Source organism: Sinocyclocheilus grahami, unplaced genomic scaffold (genome assembly GCF_001515645.1).
Source record: "Sinocyclocheilus grahami isolate Dianchi unplaced genomic scaffold, SAMN03320097.WGS_v1.1 scaffold832.1, whole genome shotgun sequence".
Taxonomy (NCBI): domain Eukaryota; kingdom Metazoa; phylum Chordata; class Actinopteri; order Cypriniformes; family Cyprinidae; genus Sinocyclocheilus; species Sinocyclocheilus grahami.
Genome location: NW_015506011.1, coordinates 364,154 through 381,775, shown reverse-complemented (window position 1 = coordinate 381,775; position 17,622 = coordinate 364,154). Strand labels below are relative to the sequence as shown.

Sequence of the window (17,622 nt, the reverse complement as noted above, 5' to 3'; positions counted from 1 at the left end):
ATATTATTAGAATTTACCGATATTATTGGAACCGGCTGTAGCGAATCAGCTCATGGGGAAATATGAATAATTAACCAATCGGATGAGAACAAAATATGAATTGATCTGAGTAATGCCCTTGTTGCAGTTATGCAATTAAATACAAAATAATGCTAATTATTTAGTTAATATGGGGTTTGGTTGGGTTTAGGGATAGTTGGATATAATTATGCATAACTCACTGTAACAAGGACATTTAGCGAAAATTAAAATGGCAAGACTTGACTTTTTTTATTTTTAGTTTATTTTACATAAAGAAATTAAGCAGTATATACTAAATAGCATATTTACATATTGGTTATTGGATGAGAACAAAATATGAATTGATCTGAGTAATGATGCTTTTGTCTTCTCTACAGCTGAAATGTTGTTAATGTGAAGCTGCTTTGAAACAACCTGCATTGTATAAAGAAAATTAGGTGACGCTTTATATTAAGGAGCCCTTGTTGCAGTTATGCAATTAAATACAAAATAATGCTAATTATTTAGTTAATATGGGGTTTGGTTGGGTTTAGGGATAGTTGGATATAATTATGCATAACTCACTGTAACAAGGACATTTAGCGAAAATTAAAATTGCAAGACTTGACTTTTTTTATTTTTAGTTTATTTTACATCATAAAGAAATTAAGCAGTATATACTAAATAGCATATTTACATATTGCACTGAATTTACAAGGTTAATACAAAACCGACACTCAAACTGAGGAACACTTGAGCTCCGTTAAATGCCCAAAAATTACGTCAAATTATCAGGTACTTTATTTTTATGACTGATTTTTCAAGAAAATATTTCATATAGTATTAAAGAAATACAATAATAATAATAAAAACAATAGTACAAGGGGTATCAATTCTGTTTTTGAGGTTAATACTTTACATATAATCACTGATTATTGATTACAGTACTTAATTGATATTTTTCACAATATGCTAGAAATGGTCTCAAAATGGGTCAATTCTTCCAAAGTGTATTTCAGTCTCTACCCAGTGTCTAAGTAAGCAGATGTGCTGCTTATAATACATTATGCCTTTTTAATTGTTCCATTTTAGTGTCATCTCCGATATAATGTCTGAAGTCTGAAGCTGTCAGCCTGATAAATACATGATGTCACTCAAATCTTATCAGGGGCTTTGATTAGAAGCAGACTTTCCACCGGGACTGAAGACCATGTTCTCTGACGACCACAATCTGGGTCGAAAGTCCATTTATATGCAGAAGAAAGTTGAAAGATGAACAGCTGAAAGTTCACACGATAAAAGACACTTACTTGCCCTGTCGTGGAGTTATGAATGAGTGATACTAACATGACCTGACAACGAGGTGAAGACTGAAATAAAAGCTTGACATCTTCAAGATAATGCGTTTCCTTTAACAGATGCAACAAATGCACGGACCAGTTATGACTAAAGCATACCAGACTTCATTTTACAAAGCTGTTGTAAATACATAAATATAAATCTCAATATTCACAAGAAAATAGTCTGATAACTGCATTTCATTATTTTCACTCTTTCACATTACTGTAATGCAGACAAAATATGATATTTACGTTTACATTTACATTTAGTCATTTAGCAGATGCTTTTATCCAAAGCGAGGACAACAGAAGCGATCAAAACTATCAAGAGAGTCTCAGCTTAAAGCCGCAGTACACATAGCAAGGTTTTTTTAAATCATATAATAAATGAAAAGAAAACGGATAGAATACAAAAAGATTAGAAAGCAAGTGTTAGTTGTTTTTTTAAAGCAGCAAAGGAATAGAGTGCAAGTCTAAAAGGGACAAGTGTTTTTTTTTAAAGAATAGAATTAGAATAGAGTGCTATAGAGTTAGAGGGTAATAATACATTAATATATGTATAAATGATATACTTAAATAGTAAACCATCTGTGCATGTCTGTGTTCATCTAATGTTTTGCCTTTACTTTACAGTGATTTTAATTGCTTTAATTGTTTCTGGGCAGAATGATTTACTGAGTAAAACATCTGTAAACATTACAGCATCACAGCAACCCAATTTTATTATATTGTTCTTCTTCACAGATCATTAGTTAATGTTCATTAAAATAGTTTGGCTTTAAAAAGGCTTTACTGTATTTTTATTTATTGTATTGATTTATACTAATATATATATTTTTTTTCTACTGATTATGTGGTAATATATAACCTGGAAATGTCTTTGTTGATTCATCCCACTATACTGTAAATACACAAAGATTTCCAGTACATTTAAGTTCACAGCTTTTTGTTTCACAGTGACATTTGGAAGAATTTACAAAAGTGCTTTATATACGCTCACCAGACAATAAAAGTGGCAATAAAAGCAGACCGTAATGTGTGGTATCACACCATCCTAGTTCTGTCAGTATAATCCCTCAGTTCAGATATAGATGCAGATCAGTGCCTCATTCAGCCTGACTGGGCTTGATCCTGTTCTCCTTCAGGTCCTTTTTGCTCTTTTGGATAAAGCTGAAAATCTCCTGAAACAGGGCCTTGTACTCGGGCTGCTGGGAATCGTTCTGGGTGTTTGTGTGCGTTTGAGCAGTTTTTTGGTTCTCGGGCAACTTCCCATCCTGGCAGCGGCGCAGCAGCGTGTCGTATTTCTCCTGCAGGGCGGCGTATTGAGCATCCATCTCGTTCAGCAGAGAGATCCCATGATGCTGCCCTTCAGGCTGCTCGTTGCTTAGCAACTGCCTCTCGCTGCTGCAGCACCGCAGGCTCCGCCCCCTGTGTCCGGCCCCGCCCGCTTCATCATCCAATGGGATGTCCACGTTGTCTTTGCTCGAGCGCAAAAGCAGGCGGAGCTCCTGCACTTCAGCCTCCGTCTCGGCCAGGCGCTCCTTGTAGACTCCCAGCAGCGCTTCTCTGGGCTCCAGCTGGATGAGTTCATGCGCCAGAGCATCAGCTTCCAGCTCGGCCGCCTCTCTCTGAGAGCGCTCTGTGCTCAGCTGCGCCTGCAGGGAATCAACCGAGCGCTCGAGCTCCCAGAGCTTGTCCTGTTCCTCACGCTTCAGAGACGAGCGGCTGGTGGAAACAGAGTGCTTATGGGAAAAGCACCTGAAATACATGCAGCATGGTGAGAAGAAATCAGAGCCCTTAGTCAGATAACTGAGGATCGAATATATGAGAATCATAATGGTATAAATTCATTCAAAAGATTGCATTTGACTGAAATCTGGAGTTGTATAGACTAAAATATTTGGTAAAACATTTACTTTTTCTGAGATCAACCAAACCAGACTTTAAAGTCGACGTGAAATGCAGTTTGCAGCCTATTTTAGCGTATTTCAGAATGAAACACGATATTCGATGAGAAAAACTGAAGGATAGGACCTAAAGTAAAGTGTTAGATATAAAGTGGCAATTACAAAAAATGAAGTCGTAATTGCTAGATATAAAGTTGCAGTTGCAAACAATAAAGTCGCAATTGTTAGATATAAAGTCGCAATTATGAGATAGTTTTAATTGTTCTATATTAAGTTGCAGGTATGAGCAATAAAGTTGCAATTGTGAGCAATGAAGTCACAATTGTTAGATATAAAGCTACAGTATAATGTTACCACTTTGAGAAATAAAGTCATACTTCTGAGATATCAATTTTGCAAATATAAGAAATAAAGTTGGAATTGCAAGAAGTCAGCATTGTGAGAAATAACGCTGCAAATGTACATGCAACTTAATATATAGCATATTTTCCTTTTCTTGCGTCATACAACCCTGCCCGCGTGAACTCCAGCAGATTACGCCGAGTCAGGCAGGAATATAAATGTGTGGGAAGGAAGTTCTGCTAAGCCTGAAACCTAAGAATGAGAAGCAGCTAATTTGTTTCTTTGCTAATCCACTTGACCGTGACCGTTTAAAGGCCACTCGTTTCACGGACTCGACCTACTGTAGCACAAAACACAGTGGCGGGTTAAAATGCACAAAAATGTGTTGCAAAAACCTACTCGTGTAACTGACAGGTCTCCTTCTTCTGCATGTCTCTCTGGAGCTCCTCCACCTGAGTCTGCAGCCCTTCCACCGTCTCTGTGAGCCTGCGATCAGGAGAAACGCAATTGAAAGTATTCCATCCTTCGCTTGACGCATTCATTTACAATCATTTCTGAAGTCTTACCCTTCGATCTTCAGCTGAGCCGCTCTGTTCTCCAGCACCAGTCGTTGGTTTTTCAGCTCCAGGTCTTGTGCGGTTAAATCCAGCTGCTCGTAGACTTTAGCATGCTGATCGTTCACTGACCTCAGCAAATCCACCTGTTTAGAAAGATACTGAACAAAGAGAAAGAAACATTAAACTACAATCAAACGGGTTCAGATACCTGAGCTTTAACTGCATCAGCTTAAGGACAATTTAAAGGCTTTTCCTCAGTTATTCTTAGCAAAATGCAAATCAAATATGACCATGGAGCACAAAACCAGTCATAAGGGTACATTTTTTGAAATTGGGATGTATACACATCCCACATATCTCAAAGCTGAATAAATCAGCTTTCCATTGATGTATGGTTTGTTAGGATCGGACAATATTTGGCTGAGATACAACTATTTGAAAATCTGGAATCTGAGGGTGCACTGCTTTTGTGCTGCAGGGACACAAATAAGTTTTATTGCCTTTTAAGATAAGACAAAGATTTATACAACCATAAAATCACTTGATAATGCAGAAGATGTAGCTAGAGGAACTGTGTCATTAAAAGACTGCTTTTCTGTGAAAAGGTCATTAACTCAAAACAGAGAGTTTGGTCAGAAATAGATCGATCGATCACTTGATAGCAGTACCTCGATCTCCTGTATCTGTTCCTGGTTGCTGATGTACATCTGTTGGAGTGTCTCTTCTAAGTCTCTGTTCTGCTCCAATAAATTTTTACCCAATTCGGCGGCCAAATGAAGATCTGCATGAAGAGAAGGACGCATCTAATGAGTAACCAAAACTGAAATTGTTAGATTTATGCATATCAGTATTTGTAAATCTGGTTGATGGTGCAATCATTTGGACATCAGGTTATCTCTGTCACTAGGAGTGTTTAGTTACTTCTCCTTCTTCTTCACCTAAGGTCACAACTCAGGAACTGATTATCGCATCAGTTCATTACAAAGCTGATTTCACTCTCTCTTGTCAAACAGACTGTCATGTCATCCTGTCAGGACTAAACACACTTCCTTCAATCATCATCAGCAAAATACATTCGATGAAGACTACGATTAAATGGAGACTGAATGAAGGTGCATTCTTAATCTCCGTATTGTTAACAAAATAAGCCATTCTAGAGTTCTTCTTCCACATTTTCATTTAAAAAGTATTATTGCCTGAACTTTTACAGTCCGTCAGATAAAGAATAACTCACCATGTTCCAGATCTTGATGATCATACCATGGTTCTTCCTCTTTGATATCAAATTCTCCTTCTGTAATGTCTGTGAGCATCTTTAGTCAGTCAAGCAGAACAGCTGAGGAGCCTTTAGTTTTTATGCTAAACTCTAATGAAATTGTTGTTCAGATAATCTCCAGTCAGCAAATGTATAGTATCTATTTCTTTTTCCTTTTCAAATTGTTGAACATTCTTTCACTAAGACGTAGCCTGTGTGTCTGTGCATGATGATCTGGATCTGAACGGAGTGTTCTTGTCTCTTCAGCCGCGTGTGCACTCTGGTTATCTGCAGACTGAACAGAGTAACCTACATACAATCTCTGAAGACCTTTGTGTGTGTGTGTGAGAGAGAGAGAGAGAGAGAGAGAGAGAGCGAGAGTGTGTGTGTGTGTGTGTGAGAGAGAGAGAGCGAGAGTGTGTGTGTGTGTGTGTGAGAGAGAGAGAGCGAGAGTGTGTGTGTGTGTGTGTGAGAGAGAGAGAGCGAGAGTGTGTGTGTGTGTGTGTGAGAGAGAGAGAGCGAGAGTGTGTGTGTGTGTGTGTGAGAGAGAGAGAGCGAGAGTGTGTGTGTGTGTGTGTGAGAGAGAGAGAGCGAGAGTGTGTGTGTGTGTGTGTGAGAGAGAGAGAGCGAGAGTGTGTGTGTGTGTGTGTGAGAGAGAGAGAGCGAGAGTGTGTGTGTGTGTGTGTGAGAGAGAGAGAGCGAGAGTGTGTGTGTGTGTGTGTGAGAGAGAGAGAGCGAGAGTGTGTGTGTGTGTGTGTGAGAGAGAGAGAGCGAGAGTGTGTGTGTGTGTGTGTGAGAGAGAGAGAGCGAGAGTGTGTGTGTGTGTGTGTGAGAGAGAGAGAGCGAGAGTGTGTGTGTGTGTGTGTGAGAGAGAGAGAGCGAGAGTGTGTGTGTGTGTGTGTGAGAGAGAGAGAGCGAGAGTGTGTGTGTGTGTGTGTGAGAGAGAGAGAGCGAGAGTGTGTGTGTGTGTGTGTGAGAGAGAGAGAGCGAGAGTGTGTGTGTGTGTGTGTGAGAGAGAGAGAGCGAGAGTGTGTGTGTGTGTGTGTGAGAGAGAGAGAGCGAGAGTGTGTGTGTGTGTGTGTGAGAGAGAGAGAGCGAGAGTGTGTGTGTGTGTGTGTGAGAGAGAGAGAGCGAGAGTGTGTGTGTGTGTGTGTGAGAGAGAGAGAGCGAGAGTGTGTGTGTGTGTGTGTGAGAGAGAGAGAGCGAGAGTGTGTGTGTGTGTGTGTGAGAGAGAGAGAGCGAGAGTGTGTGTGTGTGTGTGTGAGAGAGAGAGAGCGAGAGTGTGTGTGTGTGTGTGTGAGAGAGAGAGAGCGAGAGTGTGTGTGTGTGTGTGTGAGAGAGAGAGAGCGAGAGTGTGTGTGTGTGTGTGTGAGAGAGAGAGAGCGAGAGTGTGTGTGTGTGTGTGTGAGAGAGAGAGAGCGAGAGTGTGTGTGTGTGTGTGTGAGAGAGAGAGAGCGAGAGTGTGTGTGTGTGTGTGTGAGAGAGAGAGTGTGTGTGTGTGTGTGTGTGTGTGAGAGACAGAGAGAGAGAGAGGGAGGACCAAATGTGATCATGAAACTGACTAGTGAGGACATTTTAAATCATGTTTCACACATTAGAGCAGATATCCTGTAAATCCCAAGAGCCTCCGACATGCGCCGCCTGGTGGTAACACCGGATATGACCGGTCACGTGCTCTGTCGGGCTCTTTTACATGTAACACAGTCAGGAAGTTAACTTTTCTTTAAAAAAAAAATCAGTTTTCTTACTTAAACTAGCTGAATAATGCAAGTTAACTTTATTTAATTATTTCATATAACTGAAATCATTTGAATGATTCAATGATAATTGTGCAGCCCTAATTAAACCATGTTTTTTGTTACTTGTTAATGCAGTATGCTCAAACATTCACCGTGGTAGCACCATGGTATTCTTTGAAGCCCAGTGGAACACCATGTAAATACTATGCTACACAAATACAATTTTCACGACCATTACCATAATGTATAATACAATCCCATGGTATTGGAACCATCACTGTTGTGCTCGCATTGACACAAAGTACCATGGTATTACCATAGTTTTTGGACATGGTATTGTACTCTGTACATTTTACATTAGTATTATTTAAAATATAAATCTAATTGTAAATATAATAACATAGATTGGTGATTACCATAGTGTATAACAAAATACCACGGTATTATCATCTGAAACTATCACTCTTGTGGTTGCATTCACAATAACAGCAAAGAACCCTCAAACTTTCTAGGACACATCTTTACAGAAACAGAAAAAACAAACCTGGAGGAAAAGAAACCGAGACGGCAGAAACTCGAAGTAGGCGGGGCTTTAGTAAAAACTCTCGTGTCGTCACGTGTCACTTGTTACTTTTCTCTGCATTGTTCCGAGCGGACCAATCAGAGTCTTCTGCTTCATGCTTTTACTTTATATAACTTTATTACGCGGATTGGCATTTAGCATTCAAATGCTTGCGATCATGTAAATGTCTATATTTTATCACTTATATGTTTAGTAAACAAAAACAGCATTCTTCCATCTTAGAAATGGTGAACTTGACTTGACTTGACTATATAACCAAGACCAAAAGAGTCGCCTCGGTGTCCGGGGCCTCCGCGCGCCCCCTACAGGAAAAACACCGTGTTTGCAAACAATTAATTTCTCGTCCAGCGGTGTTCACCGGCATCACCGTGGCCACGTCGCGCGGCTCTCGCCATCTTTCACAATCAGTCGGGAACACAGCAGCCGTCTCTACTGCGCCGCTTCTACAAGCCATTCTCCAGAGCCACAGAAGCATGAACATATTCAGACTGACGGGGGATCTCTCCCATTTAGCAGCTATCATCATCCTCCTGCTGAAGATCTGGAAAACCAGGTCGTGTGCAGGTGAGTAACGCGCAGTGTGCACTATTTAGGACTGTTTGGTGAAAGTATGTTTGTGTGATTTGATTATATGCCAGCTGATCCGCTCGTTTGCCTTATGAACTCTTGCACTACGCCTCATCTGAGTGGAGTAGGCAAGTGTTGGTGTTTTAATGTTTGAATGCACGGTTGTTATGTGAGTTGCATTGCTCCAGTGAACTAGAGAGTGAGTTGCATGGCATATGCATCAAAAGCAATAGCGAGTTGAACCAAATGAATGTTGTTAAACCTGTTTAACTTCGGAGTTTTGCTCTATGTTGGTTATCAGGCTGTAGATAACATTCTTTGGTTCTGATTGCATGCTGTGCCCTCTGACGTGGCAGCAGGATCTCATTAGAATATAGTTGGTTTCACACTGACAGATCTCTGGGTTTGTTTTAATGTGTGATCTTGTTGTACAAGAACTGTTTGCTTGTGCATGCTACACTGGGTATTATTGATGCCAATGGCATATAAAGCGAGCTGAAAGCTTGAAATGGGGTTCAGTTTGAGGGAAGGAGACAGAATTGTGTTGAAATGCATGTTGTTGCTGTTTTTCAGGAATCTCTGGGAAGAGTCAGATTCTGTTTGCCTTGGTGTTCACCAGCCGCTATCTGGACCTTCTCACTGCCTTCATTTCCTTCTACAACAGCAGCATGAAGGTGAAGTTGAGCTGATTAAAGTTCAAAGCATGCACACATCCACAAACCCACCAGACCCGTCATATTACATATGTTGAGGCAAAACATTACAGACTGAATGCTGTGCTATAACAGACACCTTGTAGAAAACGAATGGGAGAAATCCGTTAAAAGACCATCAGAGTGTGTTTACTGTAGAATATGGATGTGCATGAACTCCACCGGCCTGAAAAACACTATTTTCTTTTTTTGTTAAAAGACATACACCGAGGAAACAAGTGTAATTTGATTTATATATATATATATATATATATATATATATATATATATATATATTTTGTATTATTAGATGGGTTGTCATGATGTCAGACAATATTCATCTAAAATATACACCATTTTTATATAAAATAATTAAAACAATACAAATATTATTAAAAAATGCATAATATTTTCTATTAACAGCTTCGTTACATGTGTTAAAAACAGTGACATTTTTACAAATCCAATGCATGGCGCGCGTGTGTGTGTGTGAGTGTGAGTGTGTGTGTGTGAGTGTGTGTGCCACGTATGATGGCAACCACGACACGTTCAGGGTGGAGTTCCTGGTCGTTCCCATCGGCGGTCTGGCCTTCCTCGTCAACCATGACTTCTCTCCTTTAGAGGTTAGAGAGCAAATCCATACTTGCATTTAGGAATTCATATCTCTGTATTTTTTGGCCGATTTGCGGTATATACCTTGGTGTTTTTGTAGTTGGATTTTAAAAATCTGTATTTAATATATATATATTTCACTTCCCACCCAATGTTTCCAACAAAACAATACATATTAAAGGCTATGAAAGCAAATAAAGTGAATGTAACCATGTAAGCTTTTATATCATGTGCAAAAAAGGGTTAAAATCACATTTCATTCTAACATTGTAACATTGCAATCTAAAAACTAAAATAAGGCTTTTACATCTGAAGTTAAATTCACTAAACTAAAAATGAAAATAAAAGAACAACAGCACAGAGTTGTGTTATTACAGTCACTTTACAGTCAGTGCTATCATAAAAATAGACTTACTTGTAAGTTTAAAACTCTACACGTCACATTTATTGTCCAACTACAAATGAAGAGTTCATTTGCAAAAACCGATAACTCAGAAATCACGTTTTTTTTATTGTGCGTTCCAAGTAATATCAATCAAACTGCAGTTGGGTTGTTTTGACTAAGTAATAATAACGTAAACAAATACAGGTAATTTACAAAATTAAAGTTCTTTGAAAGTATGTTTTTTGTACATATTAAACGTTTGTTTTATAGCAAAAGCAGATAACTCCACATTTCATGTTTTAGAGTTTAAAACACCCTGGTTGAATCTTTGTAATCTCCTCAGATGAGAATGTAGACGCCTGACAAACGTTGTTGTTGTTGTGATCATAAACTGTATGGATGTGATTACACGCAGCTTTTCCCTCACTATTGTAAAGCGCTGCTTTTGCGAGCTTCCGTGAAAACATTTTTTTTCTCCCTGAAGAAGATATCACAGCTTCATCAAGTTCGTCGAAATGATCCTGGATCACTTTTAGTCAGCTTTGACGAGACTCCTCTCAGCTAGCACGTCTTTTCAGAGTGAAAGTAGCCTTGTCACCTGACCTGAATGCAGCGCGCTGATTCGCTGAAATGGATTTATCGGCTTCTGTTCGGCGCTTGTCGGCTTCTGCCGTAAAACGTGAACTCGTGATGCCTTGAAAGTGGACAAACCCGGCTTTTTTGACAATGTGTTTAGGGTTCAGATCGCGCTGTATGTGGAGAATAATGCACGGCAATCAGCTCTTTTTTCTTTTTTTTTTTTTAAGTGCCGTTTATTGGTTTTTGCAAATTAACTCTTCATATATTTCAGCAAAATGTATATTTTAGTCAGAATTATTGCGCTCCTATTTAATCGAGCTCCGTCTGTTTCACTGAAGTCTGTGAAGTTTAGCAGAGAATCCCAGAAGGCTCGTGCACTCCTGACAGAAAAATGGAAATATTTCCATGGCTTTCTAACATTTACAGACGGAGAATATACCTGTGAAATGTAAGTTCTGCATTCAGGAAGACGGCACATCTCAGACACATTAAACAGCGCGAGTAGCCTTTCTGTCAGAGCATATGACTAATATGCGAAACTAAACTATAAACTAAGTCTTACCAGTTTTTAAATGCCTTAATATGAAGCTTGTCATATGTTTAGAACAAACTGGATCATGCACTGTCTCCGCAGCAGCTCAGTCTGTGTCCCGATGCGCTCGTATCAAACTACTGTAAACGGTATCGCCTCATATCGAATCGCTTATAAAGAAAACATCGATATATCGTACAAACTTGATATACTGCCCAGCCCTACTTGCATTCGTTCACTGGTTGAAAACACTGGCTCACTCTGTTTATGTTCTTGTCATCTATTGGTTCTAGATCATGTGGACGTTCTCCATCTATCTGGAGTCCGTGTCTATCCTCCCACAGCTGTTCATGATCAGCAAGACCGGAGAAGCTGAGACCATCACCACACACTACCTCTTCTTCCTCGGCCTCTATCGCGCTCTGTATCTCATTAACTGGATCTGGCGCTTCTACTTCGAAGGCTTCTTTGACATGATCGCCATCGTGGCCGGCGTCGTTCAGACAATCCTGTACTGTGATTTCTTTTATCTCTACGTAACAAAAGGTGAGTGTTTTTGGTTTGGAAACCCTCAGATGTGGTCTGGTACTCAAAATGTGCTTGCTCTAGTGTAAACTGGTTTGGGGTTCAACCGTGATCAGTCCTGAAAACATACTAACTCCAGGTACTCAAGTACTCGATTAATCTGTCAGGTACTCAAGTACTCGGTTAATCTGTCAAGTACTCGGTTAATCTGTCGGGTACTCAATTAATCTGTCAGGTACTCAAGTACTCGATTAATCTGTCGAATGCTCAATTAATCTGTCAGGTACTCAAGTGCTCGATTAATCTGTCAGGTACTCAAGTACTCGATTAATCTGTCAAATGCTCGATTAATCTGTCAGGTGCTCAAGTGCTTGATTAATCTGTCAAGTGCTCAAGTACTCGATTAATCTGTCAGGTGCTCAAGTACTCGATTAATCTGTCAGGTACTCAAGTGCTCGATTAATCTGTCAGGTGCTCAAGTGCTTGATTAATCTGTCAAGTGCTCAAGTACTCGATTAATCTGTCAAGTGCTCAAGTACTCGATTAATCTGTCAGGTGCTCAAGTATTCGATTAATCTGTCAGGTGCTCAAGTACTCGATTAATCTGTCAGGTACTCAAGTGCTCGATTAATCTGTCAGGTGCTCAAGTGCTCGATTAATCTGTCAGGTACTTGAGTTAACAAATGACTGAAATGCCCATGCTTGTTTTAAAAATACATGTGAGTGAGTCTCTTTTGCCAAAGATTAAGAGATGGTTATGAAAAATATGCAGAATTTAAAGACATTTACACAGCAAGAAGAAAATCGTTTGTTCTCAAAAGGGGCAACTAAAAGAAAACAACTGGCTACGTATATCAATGCAAGTGAAATAAATGTGTTTTATATTAATTATATATTATATTTAGTTCTGTCAAACGATTAATAGTGATTAATCGCATCCAAAATATAATGTCTATGTACTGTGTGTGTATATGTATATATGAACAAAACATTTTTCTTAAATATATAAATGCATGTGTGTGTATTTATATATATACATAATAAATATACACAGTACACACACATATATAAACAAACTTATTTCGGATGCGATTAATCGTTTGACCGCACTGATTATATTTAATTTATATAGTCGAATAATGGATTAAAAAAAATAAGTGTGCTATACATAAACTCATTTACTCATTCATTTACTCACACGCTTATTCAAGTTTATTCAAATGCTAAAAATCATTAAAAATCAAGATGTGCAACATATAAACTGACATTTTGTGTTTTGTTAAACTTAGAACATTTGGAATCACTCATTTAACCACAAAAGTGAATTATTTTTAATATGCTGACATTCCTTGTTTCTGATAATAAAGTTTAAAAACGAGCAGTTTAGTGTTTAACAGTGAAAATACTAGAGGAGATCATTGCTTTTGGAGTAAAAAAAGGACTGAGAACCAGTGTCTTAGATGTTGCAGATGTACATAATTTATTGCTTTTCAATCAGGAAAAAAAAGTGTTTCAGTGTTTTAAACTTAACTTGATTGAGAAATCACTGGCAAAGTGCTCCTAGTTTAGCAATGACTGTAATCAGTAAAGAAACCCTCATCTCAGGCTTGATTGTTTTAATTCAGTGCTGTAGATCATTCACTGTAAATGCATCATCACAAGCGCTCGACCTGCGAACGTGCTGCGATACATCAGCATTGCAGTTTAGGTTTTAATTGTATGGCTGTGTTGATTCCGGTGGGCTCTTAACTAAATGCTTATCAGGATGCTTTGCAAGACTGTTGTGACTGTCTTAAAGGGGTCATAGGATGCTACATGCACTTTTACAAGTTGTTTGAACTGAAATGTGTGTGTACACAACCACCCTATAATGATAAAAATCCACCCAGTGTTTTTTTTAAAATCGTGTTAAATGTTTTCCCCTTTCTCAAATCCAGCCGATCTCAGATGCCTGTCTGTGTGACGTCACACAGACAGGCCCCTCCCACAATAGTTTGATTGACAGTAGTGTTTCAGCACAGACTGGACTGGTGTCTTACCTTAGCTCCGCCCTGAGTGACTGTCATCAGTCCGCCATTGTTTCACCGCCGGAGCAGATTGAGGTGTTCTGTTGTTGGATGTAATGATGAACACAGCAGTCGTCATTTATCACAGATATTGATCAGTATTGCCCATACTCTATTAATATCAACATGTACAGTATATTGATGAGATGTGCATTTTATTTCTGATCTACGTATATGATCCGAGTTTTAATACACACTACTTTTTTTTTTATCACAGTAATTATTTTATTTTGTAGCCAAAGGTTTTAGATTTGCTTTTAATTGAGCTTTCACATGGTGGCAGTACCTAAAATAAGGATTTTATGGGAAATGCTGCCTGTTTTGAAAATGTAATGCCATTATTTTTATTATTTATTTTTTTGATAACCAAATGACTCGCTTAGATTAACCACAGACGCCTCATTAACATGAAAATCCAGCATCTTTTAAATATCAAAGCGAGAATCTTGTATTGATGTGAACAAATCGTTCTTTTGAATCGGATCGGTTCAGTGACTCGTTCCTCGATTCACTCACGAATCGAAATGAATCGACTCAAGCGCTTGAACTCTGCCTCGTGAATCCTTTAGTGACGTACAAATGATGGATTATGAGGAGGATGTTTACATTGTTTGCTTCACGTATCTAGTCTCAGTGCTAACGTTACCTGAGGTGTTATTGCCAACAGCAGATGTATCTATACAAACGAAAAAATCGTACAAATTAGCTTAAATTTAAAACACATTAACACAGTGTTTCTCGATTCACTCACGAATCGAAATGAATCGACTCAAGCGCTTGAACTCCGCCTCGTGAATCCTTTAGTGACGTACAAATGATGGATTATGAGGAGGATGTTTACATTGTTTGCTTCACGTATCTAGTCTCAGTGCTAACGTTACCTGAGGTGTTATTGCCAACAGCAGATGTATCTATACAAACGAAAAAATCGTACAAATTAGCTTAAATTTAAAACACATTAACACAGATTAAATAAAAGTAGAGTGGTAGAATCGTATACTGATGTAGTTTGTTTCTGAACGGAATGCGCCCTCGATCTACATAAATGCGTTTATGTTCGCGAGAATCATTCGTAATCCAGCTTCATCTGCAGAAGAAGTGAGTGTAAGGGTTTGTAAAGAATCTTTGCAAATCGCCTTTCCTAATAATGTGCTAATTAACAAGTTTCACGATGAATGCGGCTAAAGTAAACCGTCTATCTGAGAGCAGCTCGGAAGAGAGGGGCGGGGTCAGCAGAGCTCATTAACATTTAAAGGGAAATGCTACAAAAACGGCTTGATCTGAAAAGAGCTGTTTTTGACCGGGTAAAAAGGTGTTTTTTACACTACCATTGAGAAATTTTAACCAAACTATGTTACAGACGTTTCATTAAGACCCTAAAGAACCATATCAACTGGGCATCCTATGACCCCTTTAAGAAATTGTGCTTCAATATGATAGTTGAAAGCAACTCAAGTGTTTCTTTTCCTGGTTTCAGTGTTGAAGGGAAAGAAGCTGAGTCTGCCAGCTTAGGTCTGAAAGACAGCAGCGCATGAAGCGGCACGCGACGCAGAGGACGAGTAAGATGCTTGAGACGGAGTACGAAAGAAGAGATCCAGTCCTGCTCTGGATTCAAGCCCGGGCCGAAACACGGCTTCACCAAGTCTTCGGATTCCTGTTTTATGCATCTTGTCTTACCCTTTTTTATTATTCTGTATCAAAGAAAAAGTTTTCTACATGAAGCGCGTGCTATGATTTGACCGGCGGCATCATAAACGAGCTGAAAATTGTGCAAACCGGCAGGGATTGATTCTTATGATGAATATTGATTTTGTTTGTAAGAGTATTTTCAATCGGATTAAATGCACATGTTTTCAAAAATATTATGGGAGTATTTGTTGCTCCATGGGATGGAATTGAATGGAAAATAAGTGTTTGCTCAATTTCTTAATGCAGTAACCCTTTGTTAAAGAAGGTCAGTCATAATCTAGTGGTTCCCCAAACTGCTTAATTGGGTTTAAGATGTAAATTTCTCATTTGTGCTCAAAACGGCTCAACTTTTGGGAACCATGCCACTGTCTGGCAGCGTACAGTATTGGCACTGCCTTTATCACTGTAAATGGCTTCTAAAAGAACCAAAAAATAAACCGTACAAATCTTCTCACGGATTATTATGCAGTTTATTTTTAGGATTTTTTAAATGTGTTTTTCTGAAACGTCATCTGTAGTTTTGATTTGCTTTGAGTTTTTTTCCCTTTCTTTTTGCTGGAATGTGAATCAATGAACAGATATTGATCAGTATTGCCCATACTCTATTAATATCAACATGTACTGTATATTGATGAGATGTGCATTTTATTTCTGATCTACGTATATGATCAGAGTTTTAATACACACTACTTTTTTTTTTATTACAGTAATTATTTTATTTTGTAGCCAGAGGTTTTAGATTTGCTTTTAATTGAGCTTTCGCATGGTGGCAGTACCTAAAATAAAGATTTTATGGGAAATGCTGCCTGTTTTGAAAATGTAATGCCATTATTTTTATTATTTATTTTTTTGATAACCAAATGACTCGCTTAGATTAACCACAGACGCCTCATTAACATGAAAATCCAGCATCTTTTAAATATCAAAGCGAGAATCTTGTATTGATGTGAACAAATCGTTCTTTTGAATCGGATCGGTTCAGTGACTCGTTCCTCGATTCACTCACGAATCGGAATGAATCGACTCAAGCGCTTGAACTCCACCTCGACGTACGACATTCCATCAGCGGCTGTTGCTCTTCCGAGCGCGTCCGACTAAAGCCGAGAACCGACGATTTGACTTACGGGCCGGAAGCACTGATCAGTGGGCGGAAGGTGAGTTGTTGTTATTGTAAATATTGCAAATAAAACGTGCTGAAAATACGTTTATGACTTGACTGCATGACAGACATATAAAAAAACATTTTATCAAAGGTAGTTAATTTTTTTAGAAGTTGACTAACAAAAAATTTATGTTCTGAATTACTTTTTAATGGCTGCAACAAACTGCACTGATTCCAAATTACATGACAATAATTGTAGTTTGTAACGTAATCCATTACATTACACATTTCAGGTAATATAATCCGATTACTTTTAGATTACTTTTGACCTTAATTATCACATTGATTTAAATAGGATAATCTTGTACCATATTGATATAAAAATACAAAAAGAAAGAAAATATATTCCATTCTTTAAAATTAACAACATAAAATAATTTTAAAATGGAATTAAAAAAAGGAATTATTTTATTTGTTTACCTGCATGTCATGTGACCATCAACCAACGTCAGAGAACCGTGAGCATGCAGGTGTGATACTTAATTATTAAATATTCATTTTAAAATCTCAGGGGTACTTTAAGTAAATATATTAGATGAGAGCATCAAAAGAAATAAAACACTTCCTAAAAAAAGGAATTATTTTATTTGTTTACCTGCATGTCATGTGACCATCAACCAACGTCAGAGAACCGTGAGCATGCAGGTGTGATAATTATTAAATATTCATTTTAAAATCTCAGGGGTACTTTAAGTAAATATATTAGATGAGAGATGCTCAGATGACAAAAAAAGTTTGGGAATGTCTGCATTCTCTCTCCTTTTCCCTTTTTCCCCCTCTGGCAGCTAATGTTAATATGATAATGTGTATATGTAATACCTCTTGTTCTTGTAGCATTGGATTAATAAAGCATTAAACACACACACACACTCTCTCTCACACACACACACACACTCACTCTCTCACTCACACACACTCACTCTCTCACACACACACACACACACACACACTCTCTCACACACACTCACACACACACACACTCACACTCACTCTCACACACATACACACACACACTCTCACACTCACACACACACACACTCACTCTCTCTCACACACACACACACACACTCACTCTCTCACTCACACACAC

General features: G+C 38.5%; 1 protein-coding gene and 1 pseudogene across 1 annotated transcript; one reads left to right on the top strand and one right to left on the bottom strand.

The window, feature by feature from the left end:
• Positions 1–2,180: 2,180 nt before the first annotated feature.
• On the bottom strand, positions 2,181–5,618 carry LOC107562667 (cerebellar degeneration-related protein 2-like). Its single transcript, XM_016247349.1, has 5 exons — positions 5,381–5,618; positions 4,815–4,927; positions 4,156–4,304; positions 3,989–4,075; positions 2,181–3,149 (listed from the first exon to the last, which is right to left on the bottom strand). Exons 1-5 carry the CDS (start codon positions 5,457–5,459, stop codon positions 2,447–2,449), a joined length of 1,131 nt encoding a protein of 376 aa, XP_016102835.1. The 5' UTR covers positions 5,460–5,618; the 3' UTR covers positions 2,181–2,446.
• Positions 5,619–8,017: 2,399 nt separating this feature from the next.
• On the top strand, positions 8,018–15,825 carry LOC107562675 (ER lumen protein-retaining receptor 2-like; annotated as a pseudogene).
• The last annotated feature ends 1,797 nt before the right edge of the window (positions 15,826–17,622 follow it).